The following is an 18466-nucleotide window of genomic DNA, read 5'->3' on the forward strand; positions in this document are numbered from 1 at the left end:
TACATTTTCAGAGGTGGACCGGTTCCACTTGGAACACGCCTGCCACCTTGAAACACCTTAGTGGTGTTTACTGTGCGATGAAATTTGCCAGATGAGGCAGCGTGTGTCAGATCTGCTCATCGCTGTTCTCTCTGCTCACGTCTTGGTCAAGTTCAGTGAGCTCAAATGCCATCACCAGCACTAGCTCCAAAGCTGCCAGGAATGTATCATTCCCTTAAGCAGTCCTCAGAACATCTTCTGTAGTCCAAATCACCTTGCAAATAATCTTGATTGCTGCTGATGTAGTGACTCTGCCAGTAAGTTTGTTGACACTTATTGTTTAATAATAGCATTGCTGGGCCAAGGAAGTGATGGTACTTCTCAGATTTAAGCCAGTGAGACCCCAGGGAGGAATAGCTCAGGAAACTTGGTCTTCATGCCTGGAAGAGTTTCATCAGGCAGACTGGAGACTTCCCAGAGGAAGCATATGTACACCAGTCCTGTTGTTTCTCTTGCCTGATGGTCTGTCATTATACTTTTTTTTTTACATTTAACAAAGATTTTATGGACAAATAGGGCCTTGAGGGGAAGCCATATGAGGAGCAGCTGAGGTCACTTGGTCTGTTCAGCCTGGAGAAGAGGAGACTGAGGGGAGACCTCATTGCAGTTACAACTTCCCCATAAGGGGAAGAGGAGGGACAGACACTGATCTCTTCTCTGTGGTGACCAGTGACAGGACCCAAGGAAATGGCCTGAAGTTGTGTCAGGGAAGATTTAGGTTGGATATTAGAAAAAGGTTCTTCACCCAGAGGGCTGTTGGGCACTGGAACAGGCTCCCCAGGGAAGTTGTCATGGCACCAAGCCTGAGAGTTCAAGAAGCGTTTGGATGATACTCTCAGGCTCCTGGTATGACTCTTGGGGATGGTCCTATGCAGGGCCAGGAGATGGTCTCTTTGATCCTTGTCGATCCCTTCCAAATCAGTATATTCTGTGAACATACCAACAAAACACATTGCAAGGATGCTGCCACCCATGTACTTGTTCTAGAGTTGTCATCTGAAAGACTGATCACCGATTGTCTCTGGTACAGAGGCAAGTTGTGTGGAGAATTGGACAATTTTGAAAGAAAGGCTGTACAATACTAACACTTGTACGAAGAACTCACATCCTGCATTGTTGAAAGGATCTACTGTATTTGAGCCCTCTTGACAGTTTTATGGAAAAGAAAATGTTATCAGGAGTAAAACTGGCATGAGATATTAGTGTGTTTCAAGCATTGCTTTATGCAGTGGAAATTGGTATGCATTACTAAACTGTAGTTGAACTTGGTGTGCTCCTGAAAGGCGAGACATTTCTTGGAGGGGTTTGATCCTACTGCTTGTTATCTACCCTTGCTCCTTTGGAGGGAGCTTGAGGCAGGAGACTGGCTGAATGGTTGGGTAAGTTCAGTCTCACTGTATGTTTCTCCATATTGATGTTTTTATCAAAATACTGAGACCCTTTTTTTCTCACTGTTTTGATTTTCCCCCTCCATTCACCTCTAGCTTTTTGGAGTTTTCAGGATAACTGCAGTCTTAGTTCATGCACATCATTTTCTCCAATCATCCGTGTTGGGATTCTAAGTGGTAAAGAATTTTTGAATTATTGTTGCTCTTAAATGACAGGTTAATTCTCAAGCTTCTTTTAAGTTAGATAGAAGGAGGGTTGAAGTATTTAGGAAGATTTCTGTTTCTCCTCTAAAATAGTAACTAAATGCCTATATGAATTTTCAAGGACTTTAAAATCTTTTCCATAGATGTTTCAAGTCAAGGGAGTGATTCACTTACTTTCTAGATATTTACTCACATGAATGAACATTTGTTTTGTATGATGGAAACAAGGGACTTCACATACCCACATATTGTGTGAAAGCAATATTGAATTATTTTGAGCTCTCAGCTTCTGAGTTTTAAAACTCTTTAGCATCTAATTATGATGATAAATGTATCAATGTCTCCATAATAATATGCATATATATAAAATTATTTGTGTTTGTAACAGTATGACAAGCAAATGAAAAGACAAAAATCTGAAATTTTCTAGAAAATAATGAATGTGAAAATTACTAATATTAAAATTTATTTTTTTTTAAATTTCACTTATGATAGCTAAGAAAAATACTGGAGTTTGTATAGCTGTTCCAGTATTTCTCGCTTTCCTCTCTCTTTCTATCATTATTTATTCTTCATCTCTTAATCTTTGCATTGAGATTTCTTTTTTAGAAGGAACAAAGAGATGCAGCATATGTGTTCTGAAGAGCAGTAGTCTGTTGGTGGATTTCTTGACTCAGTTACTGCACTCTTACAAGGATCTCTTCAGAGGAGTCTCCAATTGCTCTGTTGGTGCCAGGGTTCCTTAGATGGTTATGGTAATCCTAAGCATTGTTCTTTACTTGAGATATGTTTTAGCTGGCCCATTTGGAAATTTCCTGCAGAGCAGGTGGCAGTAAAAGACAGAGGAGGGGTAAAATTGCGTTTTTAATATTGCTCAGAGGTTTGTTCTTGCAATGAATAAGCAGTTCAGATTTACTTCTGTGGCTAGAAAATGACCCCTCTAGAGTCCTGTTTATTACCTAGGATTACTTACCTAGATGTGATCTCAATCTCTTCTAAAATCATTTCCATCCTTAAAACAAACCCAAAAAATCCCTCCCTCAAAACCTTTACTCTCCAGGGTATTTGCAAAAGAACAATTCAACGTTTATTTCTATAGTGCATTGTAATAAAAACCATTGCTGAGCACTCAACTGACTGCTTTGTTTTCTGCAAGTTTTCAGTGCAAACAGACCCTATTTTATTTTTTAAGTATTTGGATGCTAGTAGATATGGTCATGAAGCAGAAGTTGAAACTCAACATCAGTGGTTCAACTGTTTGTAATCTGCTGTGATAATATTTATTAAAGTGCATTCTGTTAATGTTTTTTAAGTGTATATATAACAAGAGATGTTAAAAAATAGCATATACTGTATTTTAAACAGCCTGGTGTGAAGGGAAACATCTGTTCCTGGTTAAGCTTCTTTCAACTTGTGTTCTTTTGACTAAGCCCTGTAAAAGTGGTGTTGATATATATCTTCCATGGACATTACAAAACTATTTTCAGGACTCTCCCAGGAGCCTGGTTGTGCTTTTATAATCCTTTGCCCCCAGCAGCTTCCAGAGTCATCCCCTTGTCCGAGATAAAAATAGATATTATAAACTATGTTGTTGATGTTTTTAATGATCCTACTTCTTTCTGGTGGGAAAAAACCTTTTTCAATAACAGTAAATTTGATAATATTTTATACTGTGCTAGAATAAAATATGGGCAAATTGTTCAAATTGTAATTTTGGTTATGAGTAACAGATGGCTTGATGAAACAATGTGATTTTAAAGAAACACTCCTTGGTTGATCTAAAAATAAAAGAAAGTGTTGCCTGCAAATTAGATATAAAGCCTATAGGTTTGAGATGGAGTTCCTACTTTTTAAAATATTCTGGTTGTCCTGAACCTTTTTATTTGTTTGCTTTCATTGCCTAGGACAGAGATGGACTAAACCACTGTCCCAGTTCTGAGTCACATTATTGCTGGTTGCTACAATGGTTGTTAGATACAACACTCAACTCTGCATCTCTGTAAATCTGGCTTTTATTCACTCATTAGTGTAGGAGTTTTTTGCAGAGGATTCCTGTAATCTGCATTTTGATAATGCCAGTTCTCCAGAGCAAGAGCCTGGGACAAGAGTTTCCACAGACATTTTTAAACAGTGTATATCAAGCATTTGGGTTGAGTGAGTGTAGCTGGCTGCTCTCTAGCAGTTTATTCCAAGGCTAAAACAAATTTTAGGGAATAAGTCTTAAATTATGTGAGTAATTTCAGGACTTTCTTTCGGAGTTTATGGCAAGGGCGGGAGGATGCAAGTATGTTATGTGGCTTTTGGGCAGGTACCACACTCACTGAACCTTTGCAGCCTGTGGCCAACAGTGTTCACCCTTTTCCTTCAGTGAAGAGATAGGTGCTAAAATGAGATAACTTGAGAAGAATCATTGCACCCAGGACCACAGAGGATGAGACTGGTTTCAAAACCTGTCATCTAATGAAATGTGCTAAAAGGAACAGGTGTACTTGCACCATGCTGCACTACGTGTTTAGTGTGGTTATATTGTTCTCTTATTATTGTTCTCTTTATATTCCAAATTGTTAATCTCATCCCTGCCTTGGCTCGAGTAGCAGGAGACATAGAGCTTCCTGTAATTTAGTATCTCCTACCGGACTGCCTTAAGATCCATCTTCTGTTTTATTCAGGGCAGGAGTAAGTTGCAGTAGCTACTTGCTTCAGTACATTTCTCCCTGTGCTGTTTGCAGCTTTCAGTTCCCTTTTGCAGAGGCTACTACAAATGAGCGTGTTGTAAAACTGCAAAGCTTGCTTTCTTGCCCTGTTCAGTGCCTTGCTCTGCCCTACCACAAATGCAATGAGAGCTCAAAATGGCAAATCAATGGTTCTGTTGAATTTCCAAAGACGGAAAGATTAGGTTTTACCTTTCGGGTTTGTTTCTGGACTCTGTTCTCTTCTGCTGGATTTGTCAGTTTTATTCTGATAGTCTTATCTAAATTTCCGAGATGTTAAAGTTCTGGTCAAGGTTTTCATATATAAACACTGCCAAAAACATTCACTTAAACTGCTTAAAGGACTGTTCTGTGATTTGGGATTATGGTAACATTTTCCAATGCATCTCTCCAGCATTTTATCCCTGGTGGCCTATTTTGATGTAATTGACAGTGAAAATATTTGGTAATTTGAAAGCCTAAATGCAGATTGGGATTTTGCTTTCTAAAAGCTGCGTTTATATTTTCTTATATGTATCTGAACCCGAACTATGTGTCTCAAATTCAGAATTTCCTGTGTAAACTGGGAAAGGCTAAAAATGCATGGGAAGTACAGGCTTAAACAACAGAACATCCTGGTCAGAAAGGTTGTTTGGTTTGGAAATCTGCAAGTAGTAACAGAGTCTCAGAGTAATAGGATGACTGGCAATTGATGCTCTGCTCTTTGATTAGTAGAGTTTTTTATTTTTTAACATAGTATTAGGGATGCAAAAATGCCAAAGTTTCATAAGTTTTGAGCCTTATAGAAAGAACTAAATCCCTCCTTCAGACCATTAGCTAAGCTTAGTTGGTTTTAAAATAAGCAATAAACTCCTGATGACTGTTGCTGTCTTCTAAGGAAGGAGCATGTGAGACGTGTGGAAAATATCAGGGGCAGACTAAAAGCCTGTCTTAATTTTAAACATCTGTTTCCAGGAATGAACAGACTAGGAGGGGGATGTGCAGTATTTCTGATGAAATGTGTACTACTAAATATTAATGAAGGAGGACACAGTTGGAAGACTGTAGTCTTGAACATACTTTTCCAGTTCCAGCTCCTGGCATGGAGTGCCTAGCATTCTCCTCAAACCACAGGTTCATGTTCTTCACATGAAGATCCCTGGTGCTGCCTGTTGTTGAAGGCAATCTGCTTGAATCCTAAAAAGAAGGTAGAAAAATACACTGATCTGGTTTCTGGTGCTCATTATGAGTTCTAGTGCCTTCATCTTTGTTCTTTTTGAAACAACAACTAAATAAACAAACAGACAAGCGTTTCTTTTATTGACTAAGTTCATACTTTGTTTAAATAGATAGCTCTGGGCAAAATTAACGAGCTATTGTTTCCAAGGCCATATGTTTGGCCATCATTTGGACTAAGTAGCAGTCTTTCCCTAATTTCACAGCAGAGCTAACTGCATTTGACCACCAAAACCCAGTTCACTGCTCCTGGAAAATGTTGTATTCTCTCTGAGCGCATTTTTGCTATATATACTCCTCATAAATTGTTTCTGGGTTACTGTTTATATTAGCAGCAGTCCCTTTTACTGGGTTGTTACGAAATTCTTTCAATATCTAGTTATATCACGAACCATATAGCAAACCTATTAATGAAGTGTTCAGTCCTGCTACCTGGGTTTTAAAGGTGGTTTGTTTTCAAATAACGAGAAAGTGTAAGCCTTGAGACCATTTAGGACTCGTGTAAACTGGAGCGCCTTGGTAAAATGAGTAAGACTGCTTTTCTTCTGCATACATCCCAAATAAAAGAGTTAATCCTGGCACAGAAGAGTTAAGGGAAATTCCTAAAACTTATTAAATAATTTGTTAGAAATTCTTATCCAAGAGAGGTCCTCATTATTAAATTTCTGTGTGTTATTTTGCATTTTTATTGATGTGGGTGGAGTACTATCCCGAGCTTGGTAGAAGTGTTTAATTTTTGTTGTGCCATCCCACTGGGATGCGATCAGGATCTCCCTGTAGGCAATTGCCAAAACTGACAAAAGTGTATGATTCTATTCAGCATGGTATCTCTATCCTTGAGTTTCCATATTTATAAGAGCACCATCATGCTTGCTAGCAATAGGAGATTATTATGGGTCCGATAGTGCAACAAGAAACACAGAATCACAAACAATATGTGGGCTGTACAATGGACTTGCCAAGTGTCTTTGTTCAAAATAGATTTGAAAAGAAAACCTGTATGTGGCTGTTCAAAACGTGCTTCTGAACGTGGGTTCTCACATGGCTGTGAGATCTGCAGACTAAAAGCAAGTAGTTTCCAGAAAAGAGGATTTCAGCATTCAGCCATACTGTTACCAGGTGTGGTTTTACAGACCTTTAATTTAAAGTGTCAGTCATTTTCTAATTAGGTAGGGAGTCTTCAAGAGAACCAAAATAATTTGAAAAGGTGAGATATAGATTTGCTGCATTAATGTAATGTTTAGTGACACTGCGTTATGCTGCTGATGGCTCCTTTTCTTTCCAAATGCAGTGTAAAAATAGCGGTCAGGTTTATTCTGAAATAAACAATAACACTTTGCAAATGTTAAGAATGTTAACACAAGTGCTCCAGCTAAAATTCAATTAAGGTAGTGACATTGGGGTTGGACACGGTGCTTGTTCCTATTCCTGCTAAAGTTCGTGGGAGATTTGATATTTATGTCACAGACAGCAAAGGCTAAATCTGTCATTTCTTCCCCTCAGGGAAAATGCCAGGTTTCTAATCAAGCAAATTATAGGGATGACATTAAATTCTTTAACTGCCTTGGCCCTCTGTACACATGAAATTTCACCCCTTCTTTACGCAGATTCTATTTTTAAACTGGTGTTAATCCAATTTGTTGCAACCCGCTTACAAATGAATTTGGATGTACCCACTCGAGTGTTTATCCAGATTGAAATAAATAAGTTAAGTTCTGCTTCTGTGATTGAACAATAGCATCCTCTGTGATGGAGATCTGGTCTTGTATTTGTGGTTAATATAATCCAAGCAGCACTTCATGAGGCAATAAAAATGTTTCTGTTCCCATCTAGGGAAAGAAGCAAAGATTATTTTTTTATTTTCAATTTTGTTGGAATTTCCCCTATCACAATTTCCAAAGATGTAAAGGGCAAGTATGTAGTATATTTAAAGTACAAAAAAATGTCAGTAAAACATTTGAAATTAGTATGGATCATCTCATGTAAGGGCATTTTTAATCTAGCTTCTTATCTGATGTGAAAAGTGGTGGAGATGCAGTTGTTGTCTTTATGTTTTTTCCTCACATTTCGTCATACAATGCAGTATGACACAGGCCTTTCTTAGTACTTTTTGTTAGTGCTCTAAACTGGCATGTAAAGACAAGTAATTGTGTTGTTTATCTGATCTGGAATATACCCTGGGTGATCTTGTCATGTTCTTCCCATTCAAAGGGTCTAAAAACCACAGGTACCTGCTAGGAACAGTCCTTCTGTCCTGCACAGCTCCTGGGCACAACTTATCCAGTTACTGAGGTTTGGGTTTGTTTTGTTTTGTGGGGTTTTTTTGTTTGTTTGTTTTGTTTTGTTTTATAATTTGAATATTCAATATTCAAAATACAGGAAACAGGAAATGCGAATTTGTGCTGGATGGCATAATTCAGTTTGGATGTGAAGACAACTAAAACTTCATACTATTTAGGCTTTGAACAAGATTCTGAAAAAATGAATAGTCATTGTAGTTTGAAAATGTTCAGGCTCAGGCTTTATGCTTTCTGGTGAGAACTAACCTCTTCATGGTTTTGTAGAAAGTTGAAGGGAGAGACTGTTTGTACCTGCTGATACATCACTTTGCTGTTCTGCAGCATACAGATGCTGCTGTTGATGTAGCATGTCCTGACAAATTGGCTTTACTGAAAATAATTAGGTTCTCGGTTCCACCATATGTAATTGGGAAAATTTGAAATACACGTTCAAAGAAGATTTTGTCTTCTGTATACTGTCTGTTAACTTGTTGGGAAAGGGCCTTTAAGACACAGACTTTTTCCAGTTTTTCTGCTAAACTATTAGGATAATACAGCATTGACTACAATTCAGCCCTTAGTTCCTCCCATTTACATTCTCAGAACAAGAGCCTCAGAAGAAACACCTCAGCATCAGGTATTCTTTAGAAAAAAACTTTTTTTTTTTTTGAGTAAGCCAAGACTGTAAAGCATTGCTACAATATCTGTTAAAGCTGTTCTGATCCAAACCACAGCGTGGGAGTCTGGTATAGATTGACAAGCAGTCTTATTTGACCAGGACCAGTAAAATTGCTATGTATGTACTATCCCCAAACTCTTTAACAGTTGCCTACTAGTTAAAGTTCTATAATTAGCTGCCCTGCAACCTACTAAACAAATGTAGTGTTGTGTCTGTAGATGAGTGATAAGAGATGAAATGAATTCTATCATTGACTATACAAAAAAATATTAATCAAGTTACAATGGAGAGTCTGCACCATTAAGCATATTATGAAGGCACCTGTTATTGACATTCACTTGAACCTTCATGAACAAGTTACATGCTTTTTTTGTAGACAGATACTCATTTGATCAGGACACTGCCAGTGGTATTTTTATTGTCCTCTTAGAGGTTATTGTCCTCTTTAGCAATGAGCTTTAGTTAAGTCAGCATCCCATGTTTTCCAGGCTAAACACCTGTGAAGACCATTGCTTTGTTTCCTGGAGACCTCTGTTTTAAGTTCCTGTGATCATGAAATCAAGAGTTAATTTAACATGGAAAATATAACAGTGGTTTGAAAGAGGAAGTTCTTGTTGTTGATCAGGTAACAAGGTTACCAGGAAGTAAATGATTCATTAAATTAAAAAAAAAAAAATCTGGGTAGAGAAGATGCAAAAATGAGCTTCCTCTTCAATTAAAAAGAAAAAAAAATGGTACAAAGTTCTTCCTCTTTACTTTCTGTTGAAAAAAAACCCTCACTGACCTGTTTCTCCTAATTTGATGCTAAATTGAGCACAGAAGAATAATCAAAACACTTTAACTCTCTTGAATTACATGCTGTGCAGTGAAAGTGAAATCATTTCTCCATTCTCAAGGCATTTATTTTTGAAATATATATATGTGTATTTAGACTTTGGATTATATGAAGAGTATACATTACAGGGAAACCTTTTAATTTCAGTGATTGATTTGGATAAATGAAGCAGTAGACACTCATATGTTTTCACAGAAGTCTGTCTCGCACTGCAGCTTCTCCTGGGTTTGAGGGGTGTGAGGCTGGTGACTGGAGTGGATGGTGCATCCATAGTGCTGAGTCTGCCTGAAAGAGATTTCTTTTTCTGTTTCATCTCAGACCTTCATTAGTTAATTCTGGCTTTATCCAACTGTCATTACTACTAGCCCAATGCCTTTTTTTCTTAGGATCTTTTGTGATTTGATTCCTTCCTTTTTCTCCTTTACCTAAAGTGTGAAGGATTAGTGATAGAGCCTCTTAGTTTCCTTTTTCTTCCTTCTTCTTAGCTGATGTCACAATGCCATTTGCTATTATGACTTCTGTATCTTCCCAAAAATGGTGTATTAAAATAGCTTTACTTTCATTTACTCATTATGTGAAAGTCTGCCATTTGTGTCTCAATCCAAAATAGGACAAACAACAACTGTTGTTATAACAGTGCATGTAACAGAGTTAATTAATAATCCTTCCCTTGCATAAATGTCATAATCACACACCTAATACAGCAGATGTAATAATAAGTCTGACTTCTTAAAAATGATACTAAAATTCTTTTTGTAAGAAATGCCACTTCGAGTAATGTGTAATAAATAAGCTTTTCAAACAGATACTTTTATATCTTGTGAAGAAATGTGTAGTCATTTTCTCTCTTTTCCCTCCTTTTTTTCTTTTTTTCCCCCCCTCCATTTTCACATTATTTCAGATGGTGTAGGGATCTTTTCGTTCTGCTTCTTTAGAATAACTTTTTATATAAATGCAACATGACAATTTCTTGTGGTAGTGGACAAAAGTAGCAAAATGACATGCTTGCTGCCTTGAAGGGTGTTATTTTCTGTGTTTCTATTTAGCTAAGACAGCTTGACAGTTAAAAATCTAATCTTCTTCAACTTGTAGATTCAAGATGCTGCAAGTCAAGGCTTGAAATTTGTTGGAATTATACCTCAGTACCATTCCCAAAAGAACTGTCTTGTCAGCGCCTCCCTGACACCTGCCAGTAACAACTCTGTGCAATCAAGAGATAATAAAAATGTTTCAAATTACCCTGAGGATCATGCTTCACCGGATGGCGAGAAAATAGATGGCATTAATGGATGCAGTACTTCAGCACAGAGTGAGGAAAGTGCTGACCAGTGTGCCACATCCAGAGAGGGCTGTAGAGGTGAAGGACAGGCTGCTGAAGAGCTGAATCTCAAGCCTGCGAAGGGAAACGAGGAACAGAATCAACCCGCGAACCTGAGTGTAAGAGGAGCAGCAGACAAGACGAATGGACTAGCAGAGAATGAAACACCAGCACGATGTTTAAAACCACTTACTGGCAGTAAGTATTGTAGTGACCTCTCTTACATAAAAAGCCAAGTTAAAATTGCCTCAATTATGTTCCCAGCTCCTTTAGGGGGTGGGGATGCAGGGGGGACAATACCACTGTGGTAGTGAAGAAAAGATGCCCCAAACGAGCCACTTAACCTGATTTCAGCATGGTTACACAGTTCACAACAACTGAGCATAACTCAGATGGCAAGGGAAGAGATGATATAAGCAGGTGCAGCTTTGTTATGGCCCATATGTAGGCCTGAGTGTAAAGACTTATTTTTGTCTGTTCGGCTGAATCGGTTCATCTCTGTATTTGTTGCTGTACCCTGAGAGCTCTTGATCTTTGTGTCCTTTTTGTCTGTGTGAGTAAAAAGCCCTGTTAATCTGCCTGACAAGGTTTTATGGCAATAGAAGGAATAAGTCACAAAAGCCTTATCGCAGTTAGCCCCTTTGTAGCAGGTGAACATAACTGGAATTAAACCATGTCAGGAACAGCAGGAATATAGTGACTAGTATCCTATAGTCAGGATGAGGGTCATTGCTACAGTCAGTATTATAATTACTGGAAATCAGCAGTTATTTTTGTTAATGGCTTATGTTTGCTAATTCATAATAAAGATACTCTGGTAATGGGGCTCCTAATAATTTGCCTTCCAATTCTTTCTTTTTTTTTTTTTTTTTTTTTTAAGATTTTTCTCCATATTCTAGGTTTTTTTCTCTCATTTCTTTGACATATTTCTCCTCAGGCATGCTTTCCACTTTTTAAATATCATTTTATGCCATCAAAGACCACAAGTCTCAGCTGAGGTCCCAAAATAACTTTTATAAGGTATTTGATGCTCAGAGGTTACTTCTGTAGCAAGAATTGTAGTTCAAAATAAGATGTAGACCAGAGTAATTTAGAAAATTAAAAGGGATAAAAAAATATTCTTATATTCTTATATTAAAATATTAATAATTTAATATTAAAACCTTAAAATACTTTTCATTCCTATGTTTGTTTAAATCCAAGAAAACCATGTTTACACTGATTTCTGTTACATTTTCCTTTATTTCCTTATGAGCTACAAACCTCTTCAAGAGGAATGTAGATAGAATTTCTAAAGCTGGTACTGTCCTTGACTTTAATTTATCCCTATTCATTAAATCTTACATAGATTCAGTCAAACAATTCTACCCCTGTGGGAATTGTGTATGTAGGACCAAGAATGACTGTGCATTGTACTCTCCTTGGACTATTGTCTTGGTTTCCGGTGCAGTTTGGTGTAATCAGCTTTTCGCCATCAAATTTGGATCACGCTCTAGTAACCTTTTACTGTACTTTCTTCAGTTTTTGTTGGGCAAGGGGACACCCAGGTTTGGTAAAAACACAACTATTGTTTGAATAATTTCTTCTGGTTTACACCCTTAAGGGTGGGTCATCACCTCATCCAGCACTAGAATCTTACACGTAAAAACCTCTCTTAGTTTTATAGTTAAAAATTAGTTACCTCCAAGTCTAATCAGACCAGTTCTTTCTCTTTTTATATATGCTATGAGAGTTAACTTAAGAAGTTTAATAATATTTTTGATGCTGTTCTTCTCCATACTGAACATTGAATTTCTTTTGCTACAACTAACCATGTTCATTGTATTTCTGCATAACGTGAAGAGCATTACTTTCAGTCTTCCCAGCTTTTGTCTGGAACACACCAGGATTTTATTACAGCTGCTGATTTGCCAGATAAGAGAGTTTACTTTAAAAATGCATTTAGTTTCCTCAATTATCTTTCTTTCTCTGAGTGCTTTTTGGCTTTATTTATTTTTCATTTATTTTTTTAATTGGTGAGTTATGCAAATAATTTCAAAGACTGAAGGTCTGAGAAGGCAGTTTTATGTGACAGCTCATCTATGGTAGGATTTTTCCAAATCCTGTACAACACTGCTGATTTCTTTATTACTCTTGCATGAATTTTTGTTATTACAGCACTCCCTTTTCCTCCCATGGAAAATGCATTTCAACTTTTGGCACAAGTTCTTCATCCTTCCTTGGGAATGTGAAGATTGAAAGCATCAGGTGGTGGTTTGCACTTTTTTTCCCTACGTGTTCCGTAGGAGGTTACCACTCCTAAACTCCTTCTTCCCTATGTAAAAGTTCAGGAAAAAAGTTAATATTCCTTACTATTTGTGGGATCTTAAATTTATTCTTAATTTTTGTGGTTTTTTTAATCAACATTTTTTTAAACGTTATTTTTGTGCTTCTTCACTTTATTCCTGAATGTTTTGTAGTGCTCATTCTCTTTCCCTGTTACTAAAGGGCTCTTCAAAGCATGTTGACAAATATTTGCCTGTGAACAAGGCACAGGTATTCCTGTATGTCCAAAAGTGCTGTGTTGCCTGGAAGCAAACTGAAGGTGTCTTTGTCCATGCTGGAGGATTCAGGGTCACTGGTGAAAACTGTTGTCAGTAGTGACTTGGGTTAGCCTGTGTTATGCAGTGACAAACCAAGTCAACATGGAAAGACTCCCACACGTTTTAAATGCATGTTGGTAACAGCCCAGTGTCAAATGCAACCTACCATCTCCCTGTGGATTTTCAGTTCCATGATTTCCTGTTGTTAGTATAATCATGGAATGGTTTGGATTGGAAGGGACTTTAAAGCATCATATATTTTCAAGCCCCTGCTATGGGCAGGGACACCTTCTAGTAGACCAGGTTACCCAGGGCCCCATTCAACTTCCAGGGATGGGGCAGCCACAACTTCCTTGAGCAGCCTGTTCCAGTGCCTCACCACCTTTGCCATGAAGAATTTCTTCCTAATATCTAATCTAACTCTACCCTCTCTCGGTTTAAAACCATCATTGCTTGTCCTGTCACTCCATTCCCATATAAAAAGTCCCTCTCCAGCTCTCCTGTAGGCCCCTTTAGGTACTGGAAGGTACTCTAAGGTCTTCCCAGAGCTTTCTCTTCTCCAGGCTGAACAGCCCCAACTCTCTCAGCCTTTCCTTATAGGAGAGGTACCCCATCCCCATAATCATTTGGTGGTTCTCCTCTGGGCTCACTCCAACAGGTCCATGCCTTTCCCGTGCTGGGGACCCCAGAGCTGGATTCATCAGTCCAGATGGGGTCTCACCAGAGCAGAGTAGAGTGGCAGAATCACCTCCCTTGACCTGCTGGCCATGCTGCTTTGGATGCAGCCAGGATAGGGTTGGCTCTCAGGGCTGTGAGCACACATTATTGGGTCATGGCAAGCTTCTTGTATTAGTGTCTTAATATACAAAAGGAAAATCTCCCTTTCCAACATGGGTCTGTTCTGCGGGTCAGAATCAAAATGATTGGAGAAGCTTTCTGTGTGTGCTCTTCTGAGTTGGGATTATCATAACTTCTTTCTAAACAAGTGGTAAACAACGAGAGGACTCACATTAACGTTTATTCCTTTTTACTCTATTTGAATTATGGTTTATGTCTGTGATCATTAGATCTCTTTTCATGTTGGTTGCATTGTGATCTTCCACCTCTTCTCTTCAAGTGCTGCCAGCCTGTTTCTGAGCATCTCCCTTCTGGTATCTTTTTCAATTTACACACTGCTTCTTGCTCAGTGACGTTTGTTAGAGAGCAGTTGTAACATTTCTCTTGACATCTCTTTCCTTACTTTTACTTGAGGTTAGACTATAATAGCTTGGAAACAAGGAGAGCTTATTGAATGAAGGAATTTCATATAATGACTTTACCTTTTATATTTGGGAGAATTTTTGATATTTGGAAGTCAGTAGTTCTACCATTTATTTCCATGTCCATTAACAAAGTAAAACAATAATGTGCCCAGTTCTTTTATTCATTATTTTATTGACAGTTGTACCCTTCTGAGAAGGAGTATCTGCTTTTAAACTTGATTTTTGCTTTAGGGCTGTGAAAGCTCAGCTTTGCTGTCAGCAGTGACTCTTTTGCCTACAGTAACTGCTCCTATGATATACTAGAGGAGATATGGAGCGGAGTCTAGAAGATGTTCTCATTTGTGAGACCCTTCACAATTCCACTTCTAAAATTCATTTGCTGTTGTGTTAATGTCACACCTTGGCACAGACCCAGAGTAAATCAGTGAACCAGCTACCATAGTCTCTGTATGAATGATTCATTGCATTTTCTTGAGGTGAGACTACTGTTAACTGGTTCCATGACCTGGTGTTACCAAACCCAAGTTATTTAATACTTTAATGGCCATGATTTGCAGACTGCAATTCCTCCTAAATTTTGCAGTAATATTTCATGTTTGAACTGACAGCTCCCGTAGGGGAGTGTTGCATTAGTACTCAGGTACTGAGTACTAATTGTTGTCTCTAAATGTTTTATTGTCAACAGTGAATCCATTATGAGTAACAAACACTGTAACGGCAAACAAAACATTGTATTGCGTTTTGGGACCCTACTGCAGAAATGTATTAAGAAGATAACTGCATCTCAAATAATTTTTTGCAGTTGCACAGTGTAATTAGGCAAGGGCAAACAGTGGGTTATATTATTTTAGCTGAAATTTTATGATATGGTTGTTGCATTACTCCATTTTTTTTTATTCTTCGGTAGAAGCAGAGATCTTCGCTCTCTTCAACAAGCCAAAAACGCCACAAAAGTGCAGCCAGTATTACACAGTGACTATCCCTATGAGGATCTCCAGGAATGGGCAGACTGTCAACAGCTTAGAAGCAAATTGGCTGGAGCACATGACAGATCACTTCAGGAAAGGAGGCTCATTGGTAAACGGAATCTTCAGCCTTGGAATGGTAAATGGTATGGAAATTACAGAAAGCATTATGCTGTGATTATTTTCCTTTTCCTCTAATAGAGGTCATTATCTTTGAAGAGAAGATATTTGGGAGATGCTTTAATATAGGCTTGGGGCAGATTTGTTTTAGATCAGCCTCTTTCAGTGAAATGGAATGAAAGGACATAAAATATTTTGGCATTTGAATGAGGAAAACAGATCATGTATTGTATTTTATAAACATGATGGTCTTGTAATTGCGGAAATACAGTTAATAAACAGTAGCAAGTAAAGTGAATTAAACTAATAAGATTGTAAAGCAGATGATATTAATAAAAGAGTGACTTTCCTCTTTGCTGTCTGGCCACATGCTGCATCTGGGTCTGATTGTAGGTCAGTGTAAGGACTCCTGAGTTTTATCTGGCCAGTAAGTGGTCAGTTACTACCAGTTCTTGCAGAGGCCCTTTCCACCCTGATGGCACAATGTTTTAAAATGTTGTCTCCTATGTTTGTTTTATCCTAACTGGAGTGATGGATAAATGTTGGTCTTAATACAAAAAGATTAAACTTCCTCAGATTTTTACATGTTGTGAAAATGTGGCACAAAATCCAGCCTAATACTTGTAGCCAGTCTGTACTGTATTTGTGGCCACCATGGCTTTGAAGATAAGCCTGCACTAAAAAGAAAGACTTTGGTGCATAGTAGGGATCCAAGAGACATAACCAAGGAACCAGGAGAACAATTAAAGAGAAGCACTTAAAAAAAAGAAGTACTTAAAAAAATACAGCTGGATTAATTTTACTGGAAAATTATGTGACTGGTATACTTCATGGTTAAAGTGCTTATGACTGAATCTTTCACCTAATTTTGGTTTGTTTTGCATTCTTCAAAAGGAATGTGGTAACTCAGAGCTTGGACATTGCTACTAAGATTTGTGCCTCAAAATTATAGGGGAACTGCTTCCAAGCATCTTATTCCCATTTTGCTGCTGGTCAGAATTATCAAACCATGATAAAACACAGTAATATGAGTCAGTTCTGGTAAAAGTCAATCAGGAAATTAACGGGCAACCCTAATTTTTCATTTTACAAGCAAGTATCAAAAAAAGGAAGGTCTAAAGTTCAGCTGATGGAATGCTTTCACACAGCTTCCTGGAAAGCCTTGTAATTGCTAGTTAACTTGCTTAAAAACAAATGGTCATTTACTTTCTGTATATAAATTGCGACTCACAGAGGCAAACCTAATTGACTCTATCAGGCTCAGTGTGTTCTTTTTAATAAAATCTGCTTATCAGTGAACTCTGAAATGATTTAAACACAGCATTTTTTCAGTTATTTAAACTTCTGGAGTTCATTTACATAACAGAGGCCTGGGGGGAGTTAATGTACTTGGATACCAGAGTGTGGAGTGCTGGATAATTGCCTGTGAACATAGATGAAGTAGGCTTGAATGATGACACTAAAGTTTCAATGCAAACAGGACAACAAATTATGTAGAAGTGGACAGATTCAGGATTAAGTCAGATTAGAGACTGAAGATGAAAAATTAGTAAAGATTTTTATTAGCGTTTTACAGTTAAAAGAAGAACAGGTTTCAAAATCAAAAAGCTGAAACGAGGTTTCTGAAAGTGTATTATGCTATTAGAAGAACGTTACTAAGAACATCTGTGAATTGCTACCAGTTGCAGTTAAATGTTTTATCACTTAAATCCTAATTTTTTCCTGTGCTGCAGAGAAATGGAATACCTTTTTCACTCATATGCCAATCAGTATCAAACAACCCAGGGTAAGGAGGAGGGAAGAAGTAGGGGGCTGAGGGCTTCTCCGCTCCTTGCAGCCTATCTTGCTCTTCATAGCTAGTCTTATTCACTGATTAATCCTCTTCCAAATTAAGGTAATATCAGCGTACTTTCTTTAATTGGTTATATCACATTTCTTTGTTCTGGGGGCTGGTTTTCTTTTTGGCTTGAAGTATGAATTCATTATTTTGCTTATTAGACTTACAAGTAGGGTTATTATCTTCTTCTTTTCCCCCTTGTCCTTGGAATACCCAATGAAGTGAAGATTTCCAGATTGTCAGCAGTCATAAATCTGTTTCTTCCTTCTGCTAACAGTTTAATAATTAGTCTTTAAAAGAGTTTTAAAGTTCACTGATAACAATTGTTTCTTTTTGCTTGTTGTAGCAGATAATTATAAACAGAAATATAACACAATTACAAATCACAATATGTAAACCATAAAGAGTTACACCATATATTAAATGTATTCACATTTTGCCAGTAAGTCAGAAACAGCAGTGTGCTTGGTTCTTGAATGTTCTTATGCTGACAGATAACAATTATTTATTTAAATTTGCAGTTCAGTTACTTGCTGGTGTTTTTCATCCAACTGTAACTGGTAATCCTGCCTGCAGTCCCAGATGTAAACTGGTCCTGCCGAATGATCTAAAGTGATCGTAGGAATTCACCCTTGCCCTCTTCTAGTGAGAAGTGAAGATTGTAGCAGCAAGCTATACAGATTATTACCAAATGGAAAGGAAATAGCAGGTGGGGTCTCCTTTCCTGTGCCTGCAAGTCTCCAATCAGCAGTGTGAGACGGCAGGAAGAGTCAAACCTCTTCAAGGTTGTATTTTGATACCTTAACAGAGTAATAACCAGCCTATTCGTCTTTAGTCATTTTGAACTGCAAGTCTTTAAATGCCCGGCATTCTTGTATTTGTTTTACCATCCTGTCTGTGAATTTTCTGCCTTTCAAACTTAGAAAAAGCCAGCCAACCAACCAGGAAACATTGACAGTACTTAAACACAAAGCAAATGAAACAAAAGGTGAGTTGCTTGGCAGGGGAAAGTAGTCAGGTTTTTAAGAGGGT

At 37.8% G+C, this 18466-nt stretch overlaps 1 protein-coding gene across 1 annotated transcript in view; it reads left to right on the forward strand.

Moving 5' to 3' along the window:
- The window catches only part of RFTN1 (raftlin, lipid raft linker 1), a 98036-nt gene that overhangs the window by 55433 nt on the left and 24137 nt on the right, over nt 1–18466 (forward strand). The window contains exons 5-6 of the mRNA XM_050321361.1: nt 10443–10866; nt 15420–15623. Of these exons, the coding sequence (XP_050177318.1) occupies nt 10443–10866; nt 15420–15623 (628 nt within the window). The remainder of the gene's footprint in view (nt 1–10442; nt 10867–15419; nt 15624–18466) is intronic.

This window comes from Myiozetetes cayanensis, unplaced genomic scaffold (genome assembly GCF_022539395.1).
Source record: "Myiozetetes cayanensis isolate MyiCay16 unplaced genomic scaffold, myiCay2020 scf1, whole genome shotgun sequence".
NCBI classification, from domain to species: domain Eukaryota; kingdom Metazoa; phylum Chordata; class Aves; order Passeriformes; family Tyrannidae; genus Myiozetetes; species Myiozetetes cayanensis.